Source organism: Schistocerca serialis, chromosome 4 (genome assembly GCF_023864345.2).
Source record: "Schistocerca serialis cubense isolate TAMUIC-IGC-003099 chromosome 4, iqSchSeri2.2, whole genome shotgun sequence".
Lineage (NCBI taxonomy): Eukaryota > Metazoa > Arthropoda > Insecta > Orthoptera > Acrididae > Schistocerca > Schistocerca serialis.
Window position 1 is genome coordinate 558221698 of NC_064641.1, and position 21307 is coordinate 558243004.

Below are 21307 nucleotides of genomic sequence, written 5' to 3' on the forward strand. Positions count from 1 at the left end.
GGCATTACATGCTCACGTTGTAGCTATCTCTAAGGGAAATCTCCAAGACACCCAATTTTATAATGGATCACCACGTGCCAGAACTACACCATACTGAATATGGGGACATAGCAGGTACCCAACTCATCATACAGTATGTGATCAAAAGTGTCCAGACACCGCCAAAAACATACGTTTTTCATATTAGGTACATTGTGCTGCCAGGTACTCCATATCAGCAACCTCAGTAGTCATTAGACATCTTGAGAGAGCAGAATGGGGTGCTCCGCAGAAATCACAGACTTTGAATATGGTCAGGTGATTGGGTGTCACTTGGGTCATACGTCTGTACACGATATTTCCACACTCCTAAACATCCCTAAGTCCACTGCTTTTAATGTGATAGTGAAGTGGAAACATGAAGGGACATGTACAGCACAAAAGCATACAGGCCAACCTTGTCTGTTGACTGACAGAGACTGCCAACAGTTGAAGAAGGTCATAATGTGAAATAGGCAGACGTCTATCCAGACCATCACACAGGAACTCCAAATTGCATCAGGATCCACTGCAAGTACTATGACTGTTAGGCAGGAGGTGAGAAAACTTGGATTTCATGGTCGAGCGGCTGCTCATGAGCCACACATCACGCCGATAAGTGCCAAACAGCACCTCGCTTGATGTAAGGAGCATTAAAATTGGACGATTGAATAGTGGAAAAATGTGTGGCGTGACAAATTACAGTACACAATGTGGTGATCCAATGACAGGGTGTGGGTATGGCGAATGCCCAGTGAACATTATCTGCCAGAATGTGAAGTGCCAACAGTAAAATTCAGTGCCAACAGTAAAATTTGGAGGCAGTGATGTTATGGTGTGGGTGTGTTTTTCATGGACGGGACTTGCACTCTCTGTCGATTTGCGTGGCACTATCACAGCATAGGCCTACGTTGATGTTTTAAGCACCTTCTTGCTTCCCACTGTTGAAGAGCAATTCAGGGATGGTGATTGCATCTTTCAACACGATCAAGCACCTATTCATAATGCACGACCTGTGGTGGAGTGGTTACACAACAAAAACATCCCTGTAATGGACTGGCCCCACAGAGTGCTGACCTGAATCCTATAGAACACCTCTGGGATGTTTTGGAATGCCAACTTTGTGCCAGGCATCACCAAGAGATATCGATACCTCTCCTCAGTGCAGCACTCCATGAAGAATGGGCTGTCATTCCCCAAGAAACCTTCCTGCACTTGATTGAACATGTGCCTGCGAGAGTGGAAGCTGTCATCAAGGCTAAGGGTGGGTCAACACCATACTGGATTCCATGATTAGTGATGGAGGGTGCCACGAACTTTTAAGTCCTTTTCAGCTGTGTGTCCGAATACTTTTGATCACATAGAGTATGTATCTGTCATTCTGAACCACAAAAATCTTACCCTTATGGTCCACTTCTGTCAAAGAGAGATGTTGAAAAATTATGAGTCAGAACTTACCTTCAGGAGAAATGTCAGTGCTGCTGATAGACATCTATAAAAGTACACAACTGTAGATTTTGTAAGTAATAGCTCCTATCTGTTGTAAGGTCCCGCTCATCCAAGTGCCTGAGTGACTTGCCCTTCATTTTTAACCTTGTTCAGTAGTTGCTGAGGAAGTAATTATTAGTAAAAAAAAAAACCGCTGTTGGAATTTTATAAGGGCCTAAAGGCAATACTGACATTTTTCCTGAAGATTAGTTATGGCCAGATATTCCGTCTCATAATATAGTCTCTTGTAGCTTTCTGAGAGAATTTTCCATTTGATACAAAGAGAATATTTTAGCATTTGGAAATAACCTGGAATAGATGTAACTATGAATAGTGCATCGTATCACATAAAGAAAGGAAGAGTAGCTGTAGGACACACATTGTGGCTTTTGCTGATAACTTGTAGGACTGTTAAATCCGCTGTTTAAGAAATGAACACAGAGCGGGATGGTCTCCCATGTATGGCTGTGACATTTCATATTGATGCTACTGCAGTAGATACTATAAATATTAACTATACTTCTCATGCCCTGGACCTACATAGAAGGTTAAAAACAAGTTAAGAGTGTTATTAATTAAAATGTGGGCAAGGGGAGAGGTAAAACATCAACAGACATATGGGAGTTTGGGTCTGGCCATGAGTCATGCACAGATAACCAGAGCAGTTGAGGTGATTGGTTGCATAAAGCAGGAAATCTGGGTTCGAGTCCCAGTCTGGCACAAATTTTCATTATTGTCATTTCATTATACAGCCGATTGTTGTCTGTATTTGCAACTGTCAATACATTTCATGAAATTTTTTAATTGTTAAACAGTTGCCAGTGTAGTTTATCTAATCATGATAATCAAATGTTAAAAATGAAATACATGTATGCTGAACAGTTGGGACAAATCATAAAGAAATGTATTATATCACTAAATCATAAATAGTGACTGGTTCACAGCATTTAGAGATAAATTAAAAGAAGAACTCTGGGGAAAAATTTAAGACAGGTGTAAATGGAACATTTAAATCAAATAACTTTTTTTTCAGCACTCTGAGTCTTGTTTTCCCTAACACAAAAAAGTATAGACTTGAGGATAAGCAAGGATAATAGTTAGATAACTCTGGGGAATGGAGTATCATTTCTCACTGGTAAGCGAGAGCTCTACCAAATACAGAGGGCGAACCATGCCAATAGCCAAAACTACATTACCACCATTGTTGTAAACTACTCCTCTCTGTTCTCAAAAAAATCAAAACATGAGTACTATGTTCAAAAAAAATTCCAAGAATAATGCAAAAATAGTTTGGGACTTTATTAAAAAAAGAAGCAAGCAAAGCTAGGGATCCAAATGAAACTGAGACCACAAAAAAAAGGTTTAGTAGAAATTTTGATACATTCAAATCACTTGCCACTAAATTCAGTGATTATCTCCTCATCATGGCAGGAAACATTGCACCTACAAATAAGCAACCAAATACATATGTATTAGGCTTACTTGAGCAGACACTGCATCAGAATTCACCAGGTCATTAAAAATTACTAATTTTAATGTCTATTATTGTGTTTCTAGCAGACTATTAAAATCTTGTGCATAGCCTTCCCCTTATGTTACCTTCATCATTAATCAGTACTATAGTAACATTCACCTATAGAGCTGGAGATATGTCAAACACCCATATTGAAAGACCCATCTCACTCCTTTGTGTCTTCTCAAGACTTTTTGAGAAAGTAGCCTGTAATGGAATACTGACTCAGTTATCTAGGCAGAACTTATTAACTGACCTTCAGTTTAACTTTGATTTTGATAAAGGATTGTCTACAGAGACGACAAGACCTCACAAATAAAGTCCTGACAGAACTAAATATTTTGTGATCTAGCTAAAGCCTTGGAATGTGTGAATAAAAAAACTTATACTTTGCAAACTAAATTGTTGTGGCATTAAAGGCATTCCTCTTGTGTGAGTGGAGTCTTATCTTCACAGCAGAAATCAGAAGGTATCACTGACAGATTTTATCACAGGCATGATGCCCACCTCAAAATGGGAAACATAACATGTGGAGTCCCACAAACGTTGGTAATACCCCCACTCTTGCCCTTAACCAACATAAATGATCTACCAATTAGTTCAAAGAGTGGTGTACAAACTGTAATGTTTGCTGATAAAACACAAGCATAGTAATCAAGGACACAAACAAAACCTTACCATACACAGTTCAGATTATAGCTGAACAGGTTTCAAACGATTCACAGTTAATGGTTAAAGTTTTAATCTCATAAAGACTCAAATTGTAGGCATTGGTGGTCATAAGCTATGTGAACCCATTGAGTTCCTTAAGGGGAGATTGTACCTTTGTAGGGTACAAAATAGGGAAAAAAAATATTTTCTTGCGCATAAACATTCCTGGGAGTGTATTTTACTAGAGAAACATGTTTTCTAAGGGCATTTTAGCCATTAAAGGTTTTAAATATTCATTTACTTTAAGGGCAGCACATGTTGCCATGTCCCCCTTTTGCCTTCTGTCAACTTCTTGAACTTCAGAAACCTAATTTGCTGATTTGTGAAAATATTTCTTGCTCGCAGTTGGCTGCTCTGTTTGTGTTCTGCAGTCACTTGTTCCTTGTCCTTCAAGTACCCAAATGAATCATTTAACAGTGACATATGGTCTAGAATTCCTAGAACAGTATTTGTGGGTAAAGATACATTGAATTTGGGTGTTTATGATGCAGAGACATATAACCTGGGGAAAATATGGTGATGGCACGTTCCAAATTGGATGCTGTCCATGTGAAGAAAGCAGATTATGAAATGACTACGGTAGCTAGGAAGGCAGGAATGCACTCAAGGAATGCTAAGAGAGCCATGGAGGATGAAGAAAATGCAGATGACCCAGGGTATGGTGCAGGACTGTTCTAACATCAGTAACAAACTATCAAACTATGTTCATCTTTAAAGCTAGATTCCTGAGATTTTATTTTTTTAAATGATTAGTTACATTTTCTTCAGGAACTTATCATCATAGAACAGTGAAACTTACACAACCTACAGAAACTGGGGTGAACATCAATGATGCATTTTTAAGAGAAGTTCATTTTAATATTTTAGAAGCTTAAATATGAGGAAAAAATTTTACAACTCGCAAAAAATTCTCTAAAAAATAAATTGTGCAAGTGACTTATCTACAAAAACAGGTCAATGGAGAAAGACTCTTGCTCCTCCACCCATTAACATTTTATAACATTATCAAGAACCATTCACAAGATAAATGCATCTAAAATTGACAAACTTAACATTGTAAGTATATAAGGTACAATCTCCCCTTAAAGTCCAATTGAATAACAAGGTAAAATGGAGTCAAACACATAGATAAACTAATCAGCAAGCCTCAGTTCACTATGTTTTGTCCTGAAAAGTAGCTCTCATTGTATTGATCTGAAGACTAATGTTGGCTTGTTTTAGATATTTTATATCTTGTTGTTCTACAGAATTAGTCTGGAGCAGTGTACCTCAAGCAAAAAGTGTGTGCTTATTCAGCAGAAATGAATGGTAAAAACAGATAACTCTACACCTTGCCCCAAAGTGTTTTTAAGTGGCTCAGAATTCTTACACATGCTTCTTAATACATTTACTCCTTAATGGCCTTTTTTTTGGCAACAATAATCAGTTCCAGCTGAATTCTAGTGGGCACAATCACTATACATGGCACATAAAAATTTTGAGGTAGACTTTGCCTTCTTTCCTGTATTTTGAATGGTAGTTATGTACTTTGGCAAAAAGTATTCAGCTAGTTACCATACTACATAAAGCAAGAAATTGGAAATCTCTGTCATTTCAAAATTAAATTAAAAATTTATCTCAGTAGCCTCTCTTCCTCGAAGTGATGTGAATATTGCGTCCAAGAACCGAAAAATTCGGTTAGCTGCATGTCAAGAAGCAATGTTCATTTTAAAGCTTCATGAGAAATGCACTGTGAACAGGACCCTCTACCCAATAGTCTTCTCTTCCTCTGGCCTGTCATCCCCTCCCAGTCGACATGTACACATCATTTTCATTGTGCCCCACACAAACTCACCAGCTGTGGTAACCGTGTATTGGCTTCCTGTCTCATGCACCTGCTGCCCCTCCTTCCCAAATACCTATCCCACACACAAGCTGCCTCCCTCTGAGGCATCAACTCCAATTCCCTAACACATCCTCCCACTTTTTGTTTTTATGAAACTTTTCTTATCATTTATCTACTAACAAAATAAATTAACACCCAGTCTTCGTTTATTTTACCGTAAACTTGGTAGAAGCTGAATTTGAGGAAGATTGGTTGGGGTTCCAAAAAAATATACGAATACGGTAGGCAATGCTGAGAATCTGTGACATTTGCTAGAAGATACAATGAAGAAAGGCAAACCTACATTCATAGCATTTGTAGATTTAGAGAAAGCTTTTGACATTGTTGACTGGTCTACACTCACTGAAATTTTGAAGGTAGCAGGGATAAAATACAAGGAGCAAAAGATAATTTACAACTTGTACAAAAACCAGTCTGCAGTTATAGGAGTCAAAGGATGTTAAAGGGAAGTAGTGGTTGGAAAGGGAATGAGGCAGGTTTGTAGCTTATCCCCAATGTTATTCAGTCTGTACATTGAGCAAGCAGTAAAGGAAAGCAAGGACAAATTTTAAAACGGAACTCAAGTGAAGAGAGAAGAAATAAAAACTAAGTTTTGCCAATGACATAGCAATTCTGTCATAAATGGCAGAAGACTTGGGAGAGCAGTTGAACAGAATGGATAGTGTCTTGGAGTTCAAATGGATGTAGGTTGTAGTAGTTATGCAGAGATGAAAAGCCTTACACAGGATAGACTAGCAAGGAGAGCCGCAGGAAACCAGTCTTCAGACTGAAGATGATAATGATAATGATGACAACAGTAACAACAAAAGTTTTAATTAAGGATACGTCAGTCATTTACAATTTTGAATTCACCGAGGTTACAAATAATTTGAGATGAGTTAGTAGTAATCTGAGAGGAAATTGTAAATTATGGGAATGATAGACTAAATGTCAATGAAACTCAAGAAAAGATATGCTCTTAAAGTTGCTGAACCTTCTTTATTGGAATAGTAACTGCTCTCACAATTCATCCTAACAGATTATAGTTGTGTGCTATATTGAATTTCACACCATAATATTTTCCTTTTTTAGTCAGTGCTCTTACCAACATACCCATTAAAGCAGAGTCAATTACTGTAGTGTATGGTCATTTGTTTCATCCACAAAACCCTGACTCCTCTTGGGGATCACTTCATATAAATTATGAAAGATGATCAGTGAGATTTTGTACTACTCCTTGAGAGATGTTGAAGGAGGAAAATGGATACGTAATTGTATTTCCAACACATATCACACTAGCTCAGTTGTGGAGTTCAAGAAAGGTTTGTTATTTGATTTTCAAACCAATGTTTAACCAGCTATGTGAGTGTTGACATAATTATCTTAGAAGATGTGATGCCCTACAGGGAACAATGCCTGTACCTCTGAGTGAATGATGTCACCTAACACACATTTATACACGTTACCATTTACCTTTCCATTAATATGACCATAGGTACTATTGAAACTCATGATATGACATCCTAGACCAATACAGAAGCTTCAATACTTGGAAGAAGACAATACCCACAATGCCCTTCAGATTCAAACATGTATTGCAATACACAACAGTGTAAAAGTAATCTGGTCAATCAAGTTTTTGTTGCTAGTAGTAGAGATTTTATATTCCTTGCACCACTGAAAGTTCATTTACCATTCACTTACTTTGAAAACAGTTTGTTTCAACAGTTCTTACCACACTGTCTTTACTGATAATGTGTTCTCTAGACATATTCATCACTCACCAGTTACTTTCAATATGCTCACGAGTTATATTAGTCCTCTTAAATGTGATTTTGTCATGATCAGTAAGTTGTTTTTCAATTAATGTATATATGAAGTTTTACCATGAACCCTGTCCTTTCATTTGCAGCTGAGTGTACACTTAAACAAAACTTCTTTAGAACTGTTCATTCATTCCTTCATTCATTCGTTCAGATAGTTGTATTGTTTCATAAACCCCATAATGAAAGAGAGCCTTCAGTGGTGTGGAACCATCAAATTATAAATTAACAGGCAGCTACTGCGGCCTGCTTTTGTAAAATATACTAACAACAGATTATGACTAGTGCTAATCTATTCACAATGATAATTATAGGAATCACTATATATCCTTTTGCCCAAGGCTTTGCCCATGTATGTGTTCAACACATATATTGCACACATTCCCTCCCTAGCGTTTCTGTGTCCACTTCTTCCTCCTACTGCCTCTCTGTCCACCTCATCCTCCTACCTCTATTTGTCTATCTCCTCTCCACAAGCTCTGTCTCTTCATCTCCTCCCACTCCTCTCTTCTTGCATCTCCTCTGCCCCTCTCTCTGACCATATCTTACTCCCTGCTCCCTCTGGCTACCTCCTCCTTCCCTTTTCTCTGTCCATCTCCTCCCCCTCCCCTCTTCCTTTTCAACCTGGCCACTGTTTCTCTACATGTGCCACCTACCTCCTGTATCTACCCGTCCTACACCTGTTCTCTATCCATCTCCTCCTCCCTCTCTTTCTGGCCATCCCCTTCCCCTGCACATCAGCAAGAGTATACCCCTAGGAGGCTTTCTGATACTACCTGCACAAGACACTTGTTGTGGAAGGCAGCCTTTTAGCCCATACCTCTGTTCCTACAGGAGCTAGAAGATTCTAACTGCCACAGTGCTGATTCTCATACCAAAGCTGCTAAAAATCAGTCCAGTGGTTTAGAAAGAGATGCTGAACACACATACATCATGTAAATTCGAAGAAAACTGGCTTCTTTCAAAAGAGCCGCTCCTCCTCCTCTTCTAATTTTCCTCTTTGTCTCCCCCTGTCCTCTCATCCCCTAAGGGATCTGCCCTTCATTTTTAACATTCCCAGATCTATCCCTCTCTCCACCTCCAAGCAAGGAAGTATTGGTTCTGAAAGTCATGATAGTGTCATATGTTTTTACTGTGTCTGTCAATGATTGTGGTATTTTGCCTCTTGAAGGTAAGTAATGAACAGCAATTTGTGTCATAATTTTTGAGTGAAATTTCTTTTTGATGCAGTAACATTTTGTAGACTTTCACACAAGAATATAAAACTGTGGGTTTTTAAATTAAAATTGTAATCAATATATAATCACAAGTACCTTATTGGAGATCAGTAACAGCCTCTTCCACCAGTATATAAGAACCAAACTTTTCTCAATCAACAATTAGCAAAAGAAACACCCTGAGGAAGGCCACTTACAATAGTGGCGAAAATGTCAGAAGTTTTACACACTGACAATGCATCATGGACCCAGAAGAGTTTTATTTATTATGATAAAGTTCATTAAGTAGTGGGTTCTGTGACTGCTCACATCTATTCAAAAAGTCATAGGCAGCAACAGAAGTGCTGTGGTTGTGTCAAGCCTATTCAGATTAGTTCTTCAGTGGCCTAATCACCATGGACAGGTACTGGATGTAACAATGTGATCCCAAGGTAAAGGAGCAAAGCAAGCATGGAAATGTAGATTCACCTCTGTCAAAACAGATGATGACCTACCCATTATCAGGCAAGCTGGAGCTGAGTGTTTCTTGGACTGCCATGGTGTGGTGCTGAGAGATTATGCTCATAAAGGGGCAAACTATCACCAGAGCATACTCTCAAAACCTTCTGACAAAATCATGGGAGGCTGTCAAGAAGAAGCAATGCAGGAGCTGTCCAAGAGGATGTTTTTGCTCTACAGCATGTGTGACTGCACAGAATCCAGTCACACATGTTTCTTCTTTGTGCTTCCAAAATTTGGCCTTCCCCCCTCTCCCCACCAAAATATTCACCCTGTATAGCACCCAGTAACTTCTTCCACTTTCCTCAGATGAAGAAACCATTGTGTGGCAGCCATTTTGACAAACTTCTACAACCAAGGTCTCCTCTTCACCATCCATCTTTGGAGACACTTTACCACACTGTGGAGTGAATATCTAGAGGAGGACTAACACCATCACCGAGTTTCATAATCACACCTTGATGTTTTGAGGTGACAAAATTTTATGATTACCTCTAGCACATTGTGTGTCGAGATAAAGGTAGTCTGATTACGTACAGTACTTTTCAAAATCCAAGCTGTTTGCTGCTAAGAATTTTTTTCTATGTGTTTGTAAATTCTGTTTTAAATTATCTATTCAACATTGTAAAATACTGCCAATAATGAGATGTGTTGGTAACTAAAACCCTGTTTTGAAAAATATTGCTCTGAAATGATTGTTTACATAAGTAACTTAGTATATTACAAAGCTGAGTTGAACATCAGTTGATTGTTTTACTAATAATTTCATAACCACTTAAATATTTATTTTTAAGAGAGCCAGCAGTATCGAAAGCTTTTTAGATGTAGGATGTAGTTAAACTTTATCAACATTGTTTCAGGATGTTTTCTTACAATCTGTAGGCTACCTACCACTAAAGTGGTCAGTCTTAAATTACCAATTATTGACAGAGAAAAAGTTATTAAAGGTACCTGTAATTCTGAGAGTATCATTGATCAGTTCATAATTCACCTTTAATAAAATTTCCCTTTTCCTGATTTGTTTTCCCTGTCACATATTTACTATGTTCCCAATAGGTTTGTTGCTAGAGGAGCTTAAATTCCTTGTAATTTATGCTCTGTTGACTTTACCTAGAATTTTATAATACGATTTAATTCTGGTATCATCTGGCCTTCTCGATGCTAAGTAGTCGTATCAAAGTTTTGCATGATATTCTGATTTCATTTGCGCTCCTTATTTTGGAAGCATTTAATCTACGTACACAGATTTTTGTAGGCATTAAACAGATCTCAAAGTATGACGCAGATTCCAATCTGGAAGAGTGTTTCTCCCACACTCCCACACTTAATACCTTCTACAAAATTTGGAAAAATGGGAGGCAGCTACTGGCAGGGCAAAACTTGAGGTCTGTGCACATAATTAGAAAGCAAATAAAGACACAAGTTCCGCAAGTTCAGTTCCTGACACAAATGATGGTTTGAATTTGTCAAGAAGTTTCATTGCAGTGTATGTTCTACTGCAGAGTAAAATATCTATTCTAAGCACCAGTACCTGTCACGCTGACTGTGTATAGGGTCATTCCATATCAAATCACCCAATAAAAAATAAATTTTTCACCCACCACCTTAGATTTTCATGAAATTTGGCTCAAATGGTTCTAATACCATCCTGACAACACCTGCAAATTTTCTTTGCTGTATCTCTTATAGTTTTTTTTATAAATTTTTAAAGTTTTTATGTTATGCGTTTTCCGAACCTTCGGAAATGGTAAATTTAATTTGTATTCAAAACTTTAAAATTGCATATCTTAAAAACTCTTTTAGATAACATCATGAATTTTTGCAGCAAGTTTATTTATTATACATATTTGAAGATAAAAATGATGCTATTAAAATATATTAATATTTTCTATGAAAAAATATATATATATGTATTTTTTTTCTTTTTTTTTTTTTAACGGATGTTTTGTTTTATAAGAATTGCAATATCTCGAGTCTCAGACCTGATAGAATGCTCAAATTTGTTTTAATTTACTCTTAAACATATAGGCTACTTGATAAAACAAAAATAATGATGGCTTTTTAACATGTTTATTAATTATAGTAGATTACATTAGAATTATGTACAAAGATAGTTTACTTATGTATAACCCAACTCATTGCTTGAAACATTGCTTGAAACACTGAATTTTTTGAGTAATTTTGTCTTTTTAATAAACATTAATGCTGATTCAAACTGTTTTTCCACTTCATCCAAGAGCTTTCAGTTCTTTTGATACAGTCTTTTTTGAAGTAATACATTCTCCCAGTGCCGCTTGATTGAGGTGCGTCTACTACACAGACTATGTGCTCCAAAGGCACTATGCAAGAATCTTCTCTTTCAGGCCAATAAAATGATGCAGCTGGTCCTGAAGGATGTAGAAATAGAATTTCTGCATCTTCTTCATCATTGAATATTGTTTTTACCAGTCCAAAGTACCAGTTACCATCATAATTTGCAGCCACATAGCTATTTATGGATGGTTCAACATGAACCCAATCAGTAGAAGAATGGAAAGAAAAGACTAAGGAGGGTTTTACACTATCTGTAGCCCTTCTAATTTCAAGGTTGTTTGTTGGAAGTGGTTTGAAGTTATGAAAACTTCTTGTTCCAGGAATGGTTCGGGTTGCTGAAAAACATTTTTCTAGTTTTAACCGTAGCAAATCAGCTTCTTTTTTGTCAATAATGTCAAAATGAATGTTTTCAATATTTTTTTCACAAAACTTGTACACATCGATTGCTGTCATTATTTGTTCTTCTTCTGAAAGCTGTAGACTGGCTTTCCTTAAAATTCTTTTAATAGTTCCTCCTAGGCCATCACAAATTGACTTCCCATGACTTGTTGCAAAAAAAGAGTGTTGGGCCTTCAAATTAAAGTCTCTCAAGTGTTCAGTCAAATTTTTAAAACTGTTTCTATATTTGTACTGCACAGCACAACCATCTGTAAAGTAGTGAAATGAGTCAATGTCAGTATGATGTAATGACAGCCACTTTGTAATTTCTTTTTGTACAAAGTTAACAAAACCAGTGTCATGTTCTTGGTCATCACTAATAAAACAGTGGTTGGAAACAAAAACATTGTTTTCCTCATTTCTTAGAAAAACTCCAACTGGGTGTAGAGTACAACCACCTCTATTCCACTGGTAACTTTGGATCTCATTTTGTATAACAAAGGAATAATTTTCACTGAAATCCATCACAATAATTGCTGTTTTGGGTGGTGGGTCTTCTTTCAATCTTTTAAAGGCTGCTGATTGGGATTTTGCTATAAACGAGTGTGGGGTGAGCTTTTCCAGTGACCTAACCAATAAAGAAATGTAGTCTTCAACACTGATAGACTGATCATTTCTGCCCTGTCTGTGTTAACCCAATGACTGATTACAATTCCTTCTTCTAAATCATAATCTTCACTTAGTTTTTCAGTTAAATACTCAGTTAGTGCAGTATTTGCAGGACAGCTGTTGCAATGATGTAGCATGCAGTTTTGGTTTTCCGTGTTGCACACAAGCATCTTAATTAGGTCTTTATAAGATGCTTCAATTTTCACAGCATCCAGTAATAGTTTAACATTCTGGTGGATACTGCATACACATACAGTGTGTGTGCCTGCAGCACCAGCAAGGATACACCATTTAGGTCTCAAGAAACAAAATTTTGAAAATCCTACTTCTACCTCGGGATTCTCCCACTTGAAAGAATAATAGAGTTCTCTCAAGTTACACAAAATGAGTCTTTTTTGCATGTACACATTTTTTTGAACAATTACTTTGTCTTTTGTTCCAGGTAGCACTCTGGAACTTTCATCCTTTTCATAAAAATCTGTTACAAGTCTTACTGTATTTTCAGAAAGAGTTTTACCTTTTTTTGGACCAGGAATTTCCAAAATACCCTTTTCAGATTTTAGCTTTCTAGCTTGTTGCACCATGTACTCACTTACATTAAATTCTTTCATCACTTTATTTCGACTCCAAGAATCTGGAGCCAAGGTCAGAATCTGGATTTTTCTAGATCTCCCAACAGATGAAATCTTCTCTTTCATAAGATAAATCATTACATAAAAATCCTTTGCTTTCTCAACCACACTTGTATCTTCTTTGTCATCATCAGAACTTGGTGCATCATGTTTTAATGCTTTTGAAACCGCCTTTTTTGCAGTCTTTTCAATACTGCTAACCTTCCTTTTAAAATAAGACCTTTTACTTTGTTCTGACAAGCCATGAAGCTTTATCGGTGTTAAACCTAAATTATCAAGATCAATGTTTGTTTGTACGGGGGATTCATTTCTGGATTCCAATGATTCTAATTCAACCATGACTTTATCATCTGTTTCACTTTCATTGACTTCAACTCTTAATTTTTCCTCACAAAAGTTACGGCATGTTGAGCAAAGCTTTTGTCCAGGTTTTATGCTAATATTTTTTGTCAGTAATTGTTTAGAAAGATCCAAGCCTACACTTCTCAACGATTTTTTGATGGGCTTTTTGTGTTTTTTTTTAGTGGGTGTACACATGTTGTTTGATACTTTTCAAAAACATTTAAAAAGTAGTAGCTGTGGTGTGAACATATATTCTTAAATTCACACAGATTAATTCCAGATCTTAAGTGGTTCAAATATTTTTCTTCCTCACTCAATTCAGATACCGGTTGTAACTTTTTTGAAGGTGTGTAGGTTGTTTGGAAACAGTCAGATTTTTTAAATAACCCTACGCTACAGGTTTGAGTATCTGACATACTGATTTCACTTTTGGTCTGGTTACTTTTATAGGATATTGGAAAAGAATCTCTGTAAACTAAGTAACAGTACTTACTGAAAGTTCGAGTAAACTTAATAAAATACTATCCAAGCACTATTTAACACTGTAATAATTTTTTACTTCAAAACACAGGAGTAACAAAACCAAATCCAAGCGTACATTGTTACTCCAAGAAGACAAAAACTTATTTTCCGTGTCTAAGTCACTTGGTACTTTTTATTTTTAAAATATAATTAATATTATTTTAAAAATTGGATAACTATTAAACAGGTTAAAAAGACAATGTAATTTTTCCTTTATCTAATAGCCTATACAGTTAAGAGTATTTTAAAACAAATTTGAGCTTTCTATCAGGTCTGAGACTCTAGATATTGCAGTTTTTGTAAAACTAAACATCTGTTAGCTAAAAAAATAAAAATAAAAAACTTGTAAATTTTTTTCATTTGGAAGATTTTAATATATCTTTATGGTAATTTTTTTTTAACATTTAGATATAATACACAAACTTATTCCAAAATTTCATACTGATATCTTGAGTATTCTTTAATATACAAATTTGTTTAGTTGTGAGGACACGTTTAAGTTACAATTTCCGACTGCTGAAACAAAGCCAAATCTAAAAACTTTAAAAATTTATAAAAAAAAAACTATAAGAGATAGAGCAAAAAACTTTTACAAGTGCTTTCAGGATGATAAAAGAAGTAATTGTACGAAGTTTCATCAAAATCTGACATGGTTGGTGTCAAGGCCTGGGTGACTTGATATGGAATGACCCTATAGATCTTCATCTTAGAAGGGTCTATATGAAAATGGAGAAAATAGACATTTTAGTGCAATATTTTCAGTAGTTGCTATTTCAGGTTAAAGCACTGTTATCTTTTCACTGAAAGCTTTAATATCCGTAAACAGAAATGAAATGCTAAAACAATAATACACCATTTAAAAGTTACAATATGAGAGAAGGAAAGTTGCTACTCACCATATAGCAGAGATGCTGAGCCGCGATAGGCACAATAAAAAGATTCACACAGTCATAGCTTTCGGCCATTAAGCTCAGCATCTCCGCTGTATGGTGAGTAGCAACTTTCCTTCTCTCGTATTGTTACATTCCATCCTGGATTTTCCACTTAAAAGTTACACAGTTGTGTACTCTCTTTCACAACTATTTACTAAATTATCTCTCCCACCCCTGTGCCCCCTCCCCTTCGTCCTCCCCCCTCCCAACACCTCCCCTTCCCCTCACCCTCCCCTTCCTCTCACCCTCACCCTCCCCTTCCCCTCACCCTCCCCTCCTCCACCCCTGCCCCCCTCTCAGTCCCCATCCCCACACCCACCCCTTCCATCCCCTCCACCTCCTCCTCACCCCCTTCCCCTCCTCCATCCCCCTTCCCCCACCCTCACTCTCTCCCCTTCCCCCCCCCCCTCTTGTTCTCGACCCTCCCTCTACACCCTCTCCCTCACCACCACCCCCCTTGGCCCTTCCCTCTCGCCCCTTCCTTTACCCCTCTCCCTACCCTCTCCTCCTGACCCACCTCTCCCCTCCCCCTTGCCTCTCCCTATCTGTTTTCCTCTCCCTGCCCCTCCCCCTCTTTTCCCTCTGGGTGTGGGCCAAGATGCAGTACATTACCATGCCTGATGCAGAGTAGTAAAACTGTTAGCATTCAAAACAGCTTCCATTTGTCTCACAGTGGATAAATACAGGTCCTGTATGGTTTACAAGGGAATGTTATACCGTTCTTCCCACAAAATAATGGCTAGTTTAGGTAGTGGCAGTGGAGGTGGATAGCAATCTCACAGCATTCACATCGAGGTAGACCACAAAGGCTCAGTAATGTTGAAATATGGTGACTGTGAAGGCCAGGGAACAATAATTCATCCTTGTGCTTACACAACAAGCCCTGGACAATGCAAGCTGTGTGAACAGCAGCCCTGTTGTCAAGGAGCACAGCATCTCCATTGAGGAACAGATATTGTACCACAGGATGGGCCTGATGAGCCAGAATGGTCATATAGTCCTTGGAAGTAATGTGACCTTAGAGAGTAACCTTGGGGCTCATGGTATTCCATAATGTGGCTGCCCAAACTATCAATGAACCCCCACCATGCTTCACTCCTGGGATGTAAACTTGACCAAAATTTGGAATAAGACTCTTCTTCTGCTTCATAGTCCAGGTTTTATGGCTTCAGCACCATGTTTCCCTCTTAGGGGGATTTGCCTCACTGAGATGAGTGGTTTTGGAATTCTAGCTCATCCTGCATTTCCCTGCTTATGGAGCTCCTTTTGTGTTGTTTTGGTGTTGACACGGTTCGTGAGTGTGATGTTCAGTTCTACAGTGAATTTTTACTTTTACAGCTGTTGTCCACTTATTTTTTTGTCACAGTCCTGTTCAGTGACCATCTGTCATGATTTCTCACAAGGGACCCTCCCCATCGCAACCCCCTCAGATTTAGTTATAAATTGACACAGTGGATAGGCCTTGAAAAACTGAACACAGATCAATCGAGAAAACAGGAAGAAGTTGTGTGGAACTATGAAAAAATAAGCAAAATATACAAACTGAGTAGTCCAAGTGTAAGATATGCAACATCAAGGACGATGTAAGCTGAAGAGCGCCGTGGTCCCGTGGTTAGAGTGATCAAGTGCGGAACTAGAGGTCCTTGGTTTGAGTCCTCCTTCGAATAAAAATTTTACTTACTTTATTTTCGCAAAGTTACGATCTGACCGTTCATTCATTGACGTCCCTGTTCACTGTAATAAGTTTAGTGTCTGTGTTTTGCGACCGCACCGCAAAACCGTGTGATTAGTAGACGAAAGGACGTGCCTCTCCAATAGGAACCGACAACATTTGATTGCAAATTCATAGGTCAACCGATTCCTCCACAGGAAAACACGTCTGAAATATTCTATACGACACTGGTGATGGCATGTGCGTCACATTACAGGAATATGTTGTCGACGCACCTAACTTGCACACTTGGCGAATGGGTAAAAAGATTCTTCTACCCTGCCCGATTTAGGTTTTCTTGTGGATGTGATAATCACTCCCAAAAAAGTGATGAAAACATAAGAGTTTGTCACATAAATGGCAACAAATGAATGCAACAGTTTCACAGTCGCACAGTTTTCACTGTGCTCTGTCAAAACATACGTTTTTAACGTTTTCAAGTTTTTCCGTGTGTAGACCGTCAAATCCTGCATGTGTCCAAGCAAATCTGAACATGTCCTGGAATTTTGGAGAGCGAAGTTGATCATGTCTGAGTGCATGAACTTTGATAATTGTCTGAAAATAATAAATTAAAACTTTTCACCCGAGGGAGGATTGAACCAGAGACCTTCCGTTCCGTAGCTGCTCACGGTAACCACGGGACCACGGTGCTCCTCAGTGTGCACATACCTTGATGTGGCTTATCTTACACACGGACTACTCAGTTTGTATATTTTGCTTATTTTTTTCATAGTTCCATACAACTTCTTCCTGTTTTCTCAATTGATCTGTGTTCAGTTTTTCATGGCCTATCCCTGTGCCAACTTATAACAAAATCTGAGAGGGGTGCGATGGGGAGGTTCCCTTGTCAGCATAATTTCTTCCTCATTGTAACTTAGCAAATGATGATTTTCTGCATTACCTGTATGCAGTATAAAGCTTTGATACAGTGCCTCTTCAAACATCAAACACTTCAGCTGCTGTGATTACGGAAGCATCCACCATATGATCACCAACAATTCGCCAACATTCAAATGCACTGAGCTCCAACAAAATGCCCTCCCAACTACACAGGACACTCTTCTGACCACTAACACTTGCAATATATTGAGGACATTGCACAGGTGCAACTTGCAGACTGGGTAGCATGTGCATTTCTGTTCAAGCCGTACTGGTACCATGTTTTTGTCCACCCCTGTGTGTGTGTGTGTGTGTGTGTGTGTGTGTGACAATTAATTTGCTGTCTACACTAATTATATGTATAGATGGGCAGTTTATTTAACAGTTCACTTTCATAATGAGATTTTCACTCTGCAGCGGAGTGTGCGCTGATATGAAACTTCCTGGCAGATTAAAACTGTGTGCCCGACCGAGACTCGAACTCGGGACCTTTGCCTTTCGCGGGCAAGTGCTCTACCATCTGAGCTACCGAAGCACGGCTCACGCCCGGTACTCACAGCTTTACTTCTGCCAGTACCTCGTCTCCTACCTTCCAAACTTTACAGAAGCTCTTCTGCGAACCTTGCAGAACTAGCACTCCCCCGGGCTGTGGCTAAGCCGTGTCTCCGCAATATCCTTTCTTTCAGGAGTGCTAGTTCTGCAAGGTTCGCAGGAGAGCTTCTGTAAAGTTTGGAAGGTAGGAGACGAGGTACTGGCAGAAGTAAAGCTGTGAGTACCGGGCGTGAGCTGTGCTTCGGTAGCTCAGATGGTAGAGCACTTGCCCGGAAAGGCAAAGGTCCCGAGTTCGAGTCTCGGTCGGGCACACAGTTTTAATCTGCCAGGAAGTTTCATATCAGCGCACACTCCGCTGCAGAGTGAAAATCTCATTCTGGAAACATCCCCCAGGCTGTGGCTAAGCCATGTCTCCGCAATATCCTTTCTTTCAGGAGTGCTAGTTCTGCAAGGTTCGCAGGAGAGCTTCTGTAAAGTTTGGAAGGTAGGAGACGAGGTACTGGCAGAAGTAAAGCTGTGAGTACCGGGCGTGAGTCGTGCTTCGGTAGCTCAGATGGTAGAGCACTTGCCCGCGAAAGGCAAAGGTCCCGAGTTCGAGTCTCTGTCGGGCACACAGTTTTAATCTGCCAGGAAGTTTCAGTTCACTTTCATAATTGTTCCTGTGCTTGTATGTGATTTGTAGCTAAGAAACTTTATATTACAGTGCATCAAGAGGGCCGCTGCACTCCAAGTCATCGAGATGGTATGGATTGCACCATACATCGAGAAACTCATTTCACTGCTCCTCGATGGATGAAGTTGTTCCCTGCTGCTGCAATTGCAACTTATTATATTTTTGGGGTGATTGTGTTTGGCGCCGCCAGGTCACGCCCATTTTCTGACTGCCTCCTGTTCCCACTGGATTTTACAGCCTCTGGAGGTGTGGGACTCACATCAAGTACAGTTCGTACATGTTATGCTATTTACCTGGAAGGAGCAGTTGTACTAGCGGCTAGCGCAGTAGCAGTGTGGCAGGTTTCTGCAACAAAGGGACTAACAAACCTTGGTCTAAAGTTGGGGCTGCTTACTAACTCTTGACCAAGCAAAGCACACTGCAGATCAGCAAACAGCATGGTACTGAATGCAAAGGAGAGTAACAATATCAAACTATTTTTGTGATATTTTTGAAACAAGTTAAAATATTTGAAGATTTTAAGAAGTAATATAGTATTTATATATTTATATGTTGTTTAAATATGTTGTAAATGTGATACTTGTTTTGAACTACTGATTCTGATCATTTAAGGGAAAGAAAGGCAATATTCTAAAATTTGTCACGGGTTATCTGATTAGTGCATCACAGTGTAGCAATTATAGCTTGAAAGTTGCTGAAGAAAAATTCATTTTGCAGTACTTGATTATGGACCATTTCTACTCAGTTATTCAAAGTAAACATTTCATTGGCTGTTAATATAAAGGATTTTATTTGTTTATAGTGATTTAAAAACTTTTGTAAGTATGCCAGTGTACAGTTACTATTGCTGTTACATGAACTTAAAGTGTAATCTTTATGTATTATTTGTGCAGTTTCCCATCATTAATATGTAGAATTCCTCAGGATACTGTGCTAAAGTTGAACAATATTTCTGCAGTCCTATTTCCATGGTTTTAGTTTTAAATATTATCATTATCAGAACCATTACTTGTATCTTTGAGTGATAATTTATCACTTGTGCTGTTACAGTCTTCATCAATCACAGAGTTTGATGAATATAAACTGAATCTTCATGTAATGCACATCAAATGTTGACAGGATTTTTACCATAAATCAGTAATAAAAGTTATTGCCACAATGCATTGTAAATCTCATTTACACCGAGGCTAATGAGGCTATATTTTTGGAGATACTACTGCTGTCATTACTAAGAATACTAGTTGCAGCAGATCACAAATTTGTCATTTCTTGTATACTTTCTAACAAATGAAACTGTGTTATATTTCTGTCTTCTAATATTATTTAAATGCCATGGTTTTATTTTTACTTCTCTCTTTTTTTTTTTTTTTTTTTTTTTTTTTTTTTTTTTATTTCTCTCCTGCTTCTCTTCTCCAACTTCCTTGATCAACCTTCCTCTTTTCTGATAGATACTTGAGAACACTCTGATTCTACATTGTTGCACATATTTATTAAGAAAATCATGTAAATTAAAACTATATAATTTTCAGTAATTAATATATCTATATCAACACTGGACAAAAGTATTCATTTGGTTTTAGTAGGTATAAATGAAAGACTGGACATATGGACAATCATGGATGCTGTAAAAGGGACATGAAATAAATTTCAGAAAACAAAATACAAGTGTTTCAGTAAAGATACTTCAGACTCTACCAGCATGCGCATGTGATAGGTTACCTATATTTGATAAAATGAGTCTCTGACCTACATAATTTTCAAGAAAATTCTCTTTTTGCTATTTGTCCCTAATAATAATTCTATGCTTTTTTTTTACTATTTTGTGGTTATTTGATTTGTTGCTTAGTTTGTCTTTTCTTAATACCATTTTTTCTTTGCAGAAACTGTCATATCCACTCTTAATACATCCAGTGTGGACATCTTGTTCATACCTGTTCATTAATATTATATATAACATACTGGAACACCATGGACTCTGAAAGCTGCAATTTCAATGGTGGTGGTATTTCTTTTCTTTAACTTCTATACCATCTTTAGATTCTTTGTCTCATTAATGTAACATCCACCTACAAAATATGAATAATAATAGTCTCATCTCATTATTTGTTGCAACTGGCTTTCCAATTACTTTCCTTATATTCATCCCCTAATTCTGTTAGTTTTTCAAAGCACAACTTGATTATCAAAGTTCCAGTTTCAGTGAGAAATTCACAATGGACTGCAGTTTGTGTATGATGATGATGAAAATATAAGAAGTGCTCATCTGTGATAAGATGTACAAAAAGTGTAACAACTTGTTCAGTTTTTAGACAAAGTCCCTATTCAGAGCTATGTTACACAAACCCCTGTCACTGGTAGTCAGTCTCCCCTTCTCCCACTCCCTCTCCCCCCCTCTCCCTCTCCCCTTCCTCATTCCCCTCCCTCCTGTGCATGTGCATGTACACTGTGAGGGAAGGTAGAGGCCCCTGGTCTGGTACGCTTGCTGTGCTGCTGTTGTGACTGTTTTAGTAGCAGCTTTGTGTGTCTGTGAGCTGTTGTCACTTCTGACATACTCTCATCAGCTGATGGAATT

The 21307-nt window shown here is 38.1% G+C and overlaps 1 protein-coding gene across 3 annotated transcripts in view; it reads left to right on the top strand.

Moving 5' to 3' along the window:
• The window catches only part of LOC126474008 (uncharacterized), a 260529-nt gene extending 240525 nt beyond the window's left edge, over positions 1 to 20004 (top strand). For 2 of the 3 annotated variants that reach the window (XM_050101398.1, XM_050101397.1), the window contains exon 4: positions 18766 to 20004. In XM_050101398.1, the coding sequence (XP_049957355.1) occupies positions 18766 to 19139 (374 nt within the window). In that variant the 3' untranslated portion in view covers positions 19140 to 20004. Of the gene's footprint in view, positions 1 to 9441; positions 9532 to 18765 lie in introns of those variants that run through there. The other variant, XM_050101400.1, reaches the window with a different exon arrangement.
• The last annotated feature ends 1303 nt before the right edge of the window (positions 20005 to 21307 follow it).